At 58.5% G+C, this 6,714-nt stretch overlaps 1 protein-coding gene across 5 annotated transcripts; it reads left to right on the top strand.

Moving 5' to 3' along the window:
* Positions 1-1,030: 1,030 nt before the first annotated feature.
* Positions 1,031-6,714, top strand: ZNF835 (zinc finger protein 835). 5 transcript variants are annotated; one of them, XM_058530407.1, is made up of 4 exons: positions 1,031-1,216; positions 2,207-2,296; positions 2,591-2,680; positions 4,685-6,714. In XM_058530407.1, exon 4 carries the CDS (start codon positions 4,730-4,732, stop codon positions 6,350-6,352), a length of 1,623 nt encoding a protein of 540 aa, XP_058386390.1. In that variant the 5' UTR covers positions 1,031-1,216; positions 2,207-2,296; positions 2,591-2,680; positions 4,685-4,729; the 3' UTR covers positions 6,353-6,714. The 5 variants fall into 5 exon arrangements, with proteins under 5 accessions (XP_058386390.1, XP_058386394.1, XP_058386391.1 ...); XM_058530411.1 differs by having other exon boundaries at positions 1,031-1,239; XM_058530412.1 differs by lacking the exon at positions 1,031-1,216 and adding an exon at positions 1,369-1,393.

Genomic DNA, 6,714 nt, shown 5'->3' with positions numbered 1-6,714 from the left:
GCACATGGCTGTAGTCAAATATAAAACTAAACTAGAAAACAAAAACTTCAGTGGCTTAAAACCACTATCTCTTATTCTCACACTCTCGGGTCTGTGGATTAGCTGGGAGGCTCTTCTTCATAAGTCTCAGGCTTGGAGGGGCACTAGGCACGTTCTTACCATGACAAAGCCAGAAGCTTCCAGAAGGATGAGGGGAAACACACAATGTCTCTTCAGATCTACACATAAAATAAAAATTTGACGTGTAAAGCAAGTGTGTGTCGGTTTAACAGGCAGCCTTGGGGATACGTAAGATACTGTGTCTCACAGTGAAGGGCATGTCGATTTTGGTGAAATAAATTTGTCTTCCACTCTCTGTCCACATGTTTCTCTGCTTTCCCGATTATCTAAAATGATCTTGTGCCCATTTTTCTGATGACCGAGGAAAGAGTTTATGAAAGCTAACAGAATTCCTTCATAGGAAGCATTTCATAGGAAGCTGGCCAATAGTAAATCCTATGTACATGTTATAATCATTTACCCAAGACAGTGGATTTGTCATCTTCGCTCTGGACTGGAATTACATCAAATTCCTGAGACAAATGATTTCCATGAATTAATGGTGAACTGTAGGCTGTAAACCCCACCTCCCACCTTTTCTGTGCTGTGTGGCCTGGGGTAAGTAATGCGACCTCTTTGATCCTTAGATTCTTTTTTCTAAGCCTGCGGCCTCTGCCCCCTCCCTTGAGGAAGAACAGTCCCGCCCCCATACTGCTGGCCCCGCCCACCACTCTGGGGGCAGACACGCCCAGGCCCCGCCCCCAGCCTTCCTGCCCTCCTCCGCTCCCGCTGCCGGGACCCGTCGTCCCCAATGCCTGCAGACGCAAGGCCTTCTGGGAGTTGCAGTTTCGGTGACCCAGGCTCTGCGCGGAACAGTCGCTGCGCAGGCGGGACGCGGTGCCTTCTGGGATTTGTAGTTCTTGGGAGCCGACTGCGGGCCGCAACTCTTCGGACGCGCATGCGCAGTCCGCACCGGCCTGGCGCTTGGGCTTGTCCGCTGTGGCCGCAGCCTTGGGCTGTGCGGCCGGCACGTTCGCGCCACCGCGGGATGAGGGGTTACCGGGGATCCGCGCGGGCCACGTTGGGCCGGAGACAGAGGAGAATGTGAACCGAGCCCACAAGGCTGGCAGGAGCCGCTCCAGGCCTTCGAAGCTGGTCCCGGGAGGCGAGGCCGCCGGTATGTGGTGTGCGCATGCGCAAGTGAGTGCGGGAGTGTGTGTCTCTACACGTTCGTTATTCCAGCGGCGTGTGCCTGTGCATGAGTCCCGCCCCGCGTGTCACCGTGTTTGCACGTGCGTGCCCGTGCAACAGTGCATGTGACTCTGCGTGTGATTCCGTCCCCGCATGTTTGCGTGTGGGTGTCTCCATCAGTTTGTGCCCTTTCGGGTGTGTTACTTGTTCATGCGACTCAGCGTGTGAGACTGCCCCGCGTGTCACTGTGTGTTTCCAGGTGCCTGACCCCGGCGGCGTGTGCCCGGGAAGGGGAGGCGGTGTGCATTACTGAGCATATGTCTGTGCCTTTGGGGACCTCTGCCCATGTGTGACTTTGGGCATGTGTGGATCTTCTTCTCCTGGGTGTGAGGTGTGTGATTCCACGCGTGTGTGTCTGGGTGTGCAGCTGTGTAGGATGGGCCTGCCAGCATGGAGCTGGGGGCCTGGGTATGCCTGTGTCATTCTGTGTGTGCCTGAGTGTGACTCTGCGTGTGGAGGGCCGTGCAGGTGTGTCACAGGATGCATTTGTGAGAGACACGGCACAAGTATGGCGTCGCTGTGTGTGCTTCTGCGCATAGGGGAGACCCTGCACACGTGTGACTTTGAGCACATGTGAAGCCCTGCCCACTGCGTGTGAGTGTGTGTGTGTCAGGGTGTGCCATTGTGGGTGGTGTCCCAGTGCATGGCCTGCCTGTGTGGAGCAGGGTGATGTGTGTGACCTTGTCATGTGTGCAGCTACGTGTGCCCGAGACCCTGTGTGCATGCACAAGGGTGACTGCAGGTGTGCTTGGAGCCATGCGGGTGTGCAAGCCTGCCTGTCTCCTTGTGTGGGGGGAGGACTATTTGCCCCAACATAAGGGTGTGTGAGTGCCAGGAAATGCCTTGTGTTTTTCCTCCACACACCTGCGTCTACCCCACCATCTTCCTTCATGGTCCCTGTTTCTTTCTCCCACAGCGCCAACTGGATGCACTGAGGCACAGTGGCCAGAGCGGGGACCACAGTCTGAGTGACATGGACAGGACCTGATGCTCCCGAGGCCACGAGGTGGGTACCACTGCCCGCTCTGGGGACCCAGCTGGGCCCAGCAGGCCTGAGGGCTGCCCGCAGAGGTGGACTGCCACCAGCAAAGTTCTCCCCGCTGCACACAAGACCCTGCATGGCGTGACCCTCACCCCCTGCCACACCTGATGACCTCTGCTCTCCGCCTCGGTCACTCTGCTGCAGCCCCCGCCCCCAGTCCTATACTTTTCCTCTCTGACCCCAGTCACGGTCCTGCCCAAGGACCTTTGCACCTGCTGTGCTTGCAGCCCAGAACACTCACTCCGTCCCTTCCTTCAGGTCTCTGCTCAGAAGTCGTCTTCTCGGTGAGGCCTGTGCTGGGGGAAGAGCGTTGCAGGCAGATGGAACAGCCAGTGCAAAGGCCCTGAGGTAGAAGCGTGCCTGGCATGTTTGTGGAACAGTGAGGAGGCCTGTGGCTGGAGCAGCGCGAGCCCAGGGCAGGCGAGGGTGTTGTGGAGGATGAGGTCAGGGAGGTGCCGTGCAGGCCGCGGAGAGGAGTGTGGCTTTTGTGAAGCCATTAGTGATTTTAAGCAGGGGAGGGAGAGCTCTGGAGCCAGGCGGCCCCCTGTGAGCCCTGGCGCTGCCACGTCTGGGAGCCTCCGTGAGGAATAGATGAACTAATCCATGGCAAGAGCTGAAGGGGTGCTGGGCACATAGCTTTGTGTTCCACAGTGCTGGTTAGCATTGCCAGCCACCGTAATGACATTCCCGTGCTGGCTTCAGAGTGGCCGAGACCAGCGCCTCTCAGACGTTCCCGTGCCCACGAATCATCTGGGACTCTTGTTAAAAAGCAGATTCCAGGGGCCGGCCTGGTGGCACAAGTGGTTAAGTGCGTGCGCTCCGCTGCGGCAGCCTGGGGTTCGCCAGTTCAGATCCCAGGCGCACACCGACGCACCGCTTGTCAAGCCATGCTGTGGCGGCATCCCATATAAAGTGGAGGAAGATGGGCACGGATGTTAGCCCAGGGCCAGTCTCCCTCAGCAAAAAGAGGAGGACTGGCAGATGTTAGCTCAGGACTGATCTTCCTCACAAAAAAAAAAAAAAAAAAAAAAGCAGATTCCAAGTCACCAGGCCTGGGGAGGGCCCAAGCTCTGCATCTGTCACAGGCGATGCTGCTGCTGCTGGTCCTCAGGCCAGGGCGGAGCAGCGAACTTTTGCCATGTGCGCATAATCCCTAAAAACTAAATGGTTTAGTTTTCCTGTCTTTAAGCCTAGATAGCAGCGTCCCTGATAAATTCTTGTGCCTCTTACCTTGTTTGCCAACAGTGTATTTAGGTTCTGAGCTGGTGCAGCAGCTGACGGTTATTCATGTTTTGCTGTGAGATATTCCCTTGTGCGAATATACCCTCGTTTGTCCAGTCCCTTGTTAACGGACAGGTGGATTGTTTCTAGAATTTGGCTGTTACAAACAATGTCAGACAGGCCTCCTACTACACACATGTGCACGTTTCTCTTGCTCACATTCCAGAAAATGTAATTATTGGGCCACAGGGGATGTGTGTCTTCAGCTTTCCTAGAAAAGCCCAGTGGCTTTTGCAGTGCCTGCTCCCATCAGCACTATATTATGCATGGCATTTGGGGGCTGTTTTCCTCTGTGTCTGGAGCGGACTGATTTTTCTCTGGAAAAGAAAACTGTCTCTCTGTGTGTAACAGCTCAGGCTGCCCTAACAAAATACCATAGATTGGGCGGCTTAAACAACAGAAATTTATTTCCTCGAAGTTCTGGAGGCTGGAAGTCTGGGATCCAGGCGTCAGCACGGTCAGGGGTCTGGTGAGAATCCTCTTCCTGGCTTGCAGACGGCGGCAGCGCTCTGGCTGTCTCCTTAAGTGCTAGAGAGGGAGCTGTGCTGTCTCCCTTTCTTAGGAGGATGCTAATCCCATCATGAGACCCCACCCTCATGGCCTCATCTAAACCTAATCAACTCCCAAAGGCCCCACTTCTGAACACCATCACTTTGGGGGTTAGGGCTTCCATGTATGAATTTTGGAGGGACACAAACTGGTCCATAGCACCAGGTTACAAGCCTATATTTAAGAGCTGACAGATTCATATTTTTTCAGAGATCTTTTAAAATTGTTTTCAGTTCCGTTAAGTCAGTGGTTCTCAGCCAGGGGTGGTTTTGTCCCCCAGGGGACACTTGGCAATGTCTGGGGACATTTTTAGTTGTCACAACTGGGGGAGTGGTGGGGGGAGAGTGCTCTTGTCATCTGGAGGGCGGAGGCCGGGGATGCTGCTCAACATGGTACAATGGACAGCATGGCCCCACGACAAAGAATGACCTGACCCCACTGTCACTAGTCCGGAGATCCTAAGTCCTTTCCAGCCCGGGACAAATGACAAAGCTTTTGTTTTTTATCTTTTCTTTCTCTCAGATCCAGCAGAGATGTGAAATCGAGGCAGCAGCTCGGGAAGCTGGGATGGAAGGACTCTTGACCGTGGCCGCCCCCCAGGGCTCCGCGTTGGGAGAAACCTGGAAACACGAGGGCCAGTTCAGAGGCCCACAGGAAGGCTGTTTGAAGCAAGAGGCCGAGGTGCATGAGGAGGCCCAGGCCGGGGACAGCATCCAGGAGCGTGATGAGCTGGGTGGAATCCCAGGAACCAGATCCAGTCCCCCCATCACCCAGGTGGGCAGCAGGCCCCAGAGGCGCGGCGCGCCCAGAAAGAGCCCGAAGCCAAAGGCAGATGCCGGCGGGGAGGAGCGCGGTGGCGGCCGCCGGAAACCGTGGAAGTGCGAGGTCTGCGGCAAGGCCTTCAGCTACTGCTCGGCGTTCACCCTGCACCAGAGGACGCACACCGGGGAGAAGCCGTTCGCCTGCGCGGACTGCGGCAAGGCCTTCAGCCAGAGCGTCCACCTGACGCTGCACCGGCGCGTGCACACGGGCGAGCGGCCCTACGCGTGCCCCGAGTGCGGCAAGGCCTTCAGCCAGGGCTCCTACCTGGCGTCGCACTGGCGCGTGCACACGGGCGAGCGGCCGCACCGCTGCGCCGACTGCGGCAAGGCCTTCGCGCGCCCCACGCACCTGGCCCAGCACCGGCGCGTGCACACGGGCGAGCGGCCCTTCGCGTGCGGCCAGTGTGTCAAGGCCTTTCGCAACCGCGCGTCGCTGCTGGAGCACCAGCGCATCCACACGGGCGAGAAGCCGTTCGCGTGCGCACAGTGCCAGAAGGCCTTCCGCTTCTCCTCGGCGCTGCTGCGCCACCAGCGCACCCACACGGCCGAGCGGCCCTACGCGTGCGGCCAGTGCGCCAAGGCCTTCACGCAGATCGCGCACCTCACGCAGCACCGGCGAGTGCACACGGGCGAGAAGCCCTACACGTGCCCCGAGTGCGGCGCGCCCTTCAGCCAGAGCGCCTCGCTGGCCGAGCACTTGCGCATCCACACCGGCGAGAAGCCGTACGCGTGCGGGCAGTGCGGAAAGGCCTTCACGCAGGTCTCGCACCTGAGCCAGCACCAGCGCGTGCACACGGGCGAGCGGCCCTACACGTGCCAGGACTGCGGCCGCGCCTTCAGCAACCGCTCGCACCTCGCGCAGCACCACCTCGCGCACACGGGCGCCAAGCCCTACAAGTGCCCGGAGTGCGGGGCCGCCTTCAGCCATGTGTCCTCCCTCCTCGAGCACCAGAAGATCCACACGGGCGAGAAGCCCTACCGCTGCGTGGACTGCGGCAAGGCCTTCAGCCAGGGCTCCTCGCTCACGCTGCACCGGCGCACACACACGGGCGAGCGGCCCTACGCGTGCCCCGAGTGCGGCAAGGCCTTCAGCAACCGCGCGTACCTGATCCAGCACCACATCGTGCACACCGGGGAGAAGCCCTACGAGTGCAGCGGCTGCGGCAAGGCCTTCAGCTTCTCCTCGGCCCTCATCCGGCACCAGAGGACGCACGCCGACGGGGAGCCCTACGCACGCGAGCGGTGCGGGGTTGCCTTTGCCCGGCTGCCGCAGCTGACTCGACACCTGAGCCCCCACCGGGAGGAAAAGCCGGTCGGCAGCAGCGACCCTGCGGACACCGCCGTGGACCAGCAGCAGGATAAAGGCTGACGTTTATTGGCGCCTCCTGTATCTGGTCACTTGACTGAGCACGTGCACACCTCATCTCCACCCTCCCAGCACCAGAGGGAGATACCTTAATATCCCCACGTCGCCCGTGAGGAAACGCAGGCTCAGAGAAGCTCGGTGACTTCCCCAAGATCACACAGGGAGGAAGTCACAGGGCAGGGACTGGACCCCACATCTGCCGGACTCCCTTCCACTGCATCCCTGGTTCAGAATTGTAAATGTGACCCATGACAGTAGACCGGAAGAGGAATCAGGGGTCTCTGGCTGGCCTTTTAATCAGTGTTATGATTGAGCGTGTGTTTGTTCCATAAATGTAACTGAATAAAAGGTTCAGCTCCCTTGGT

The sequence above is a fragment of the Diceros bicornis genome, chromosome 34 (assembly GCF_020826845.1).
Source record: "Diceros bicornis minor isolate mBicDic1 chromosome 34, mDicBic1.mat.cur, whole genome shotgun sequence".
Lineage (NCBI taxonomy): Eukaryota > Metazoa > Chordata > Mammalia > Perissodactyla > Rhinocerotidae > Diceros > Diceros bicornis.
Note: the sequence above shows the minus strand (reverse complement) of the source record. Positions and strands in the feature narration are given on the sequence as shown.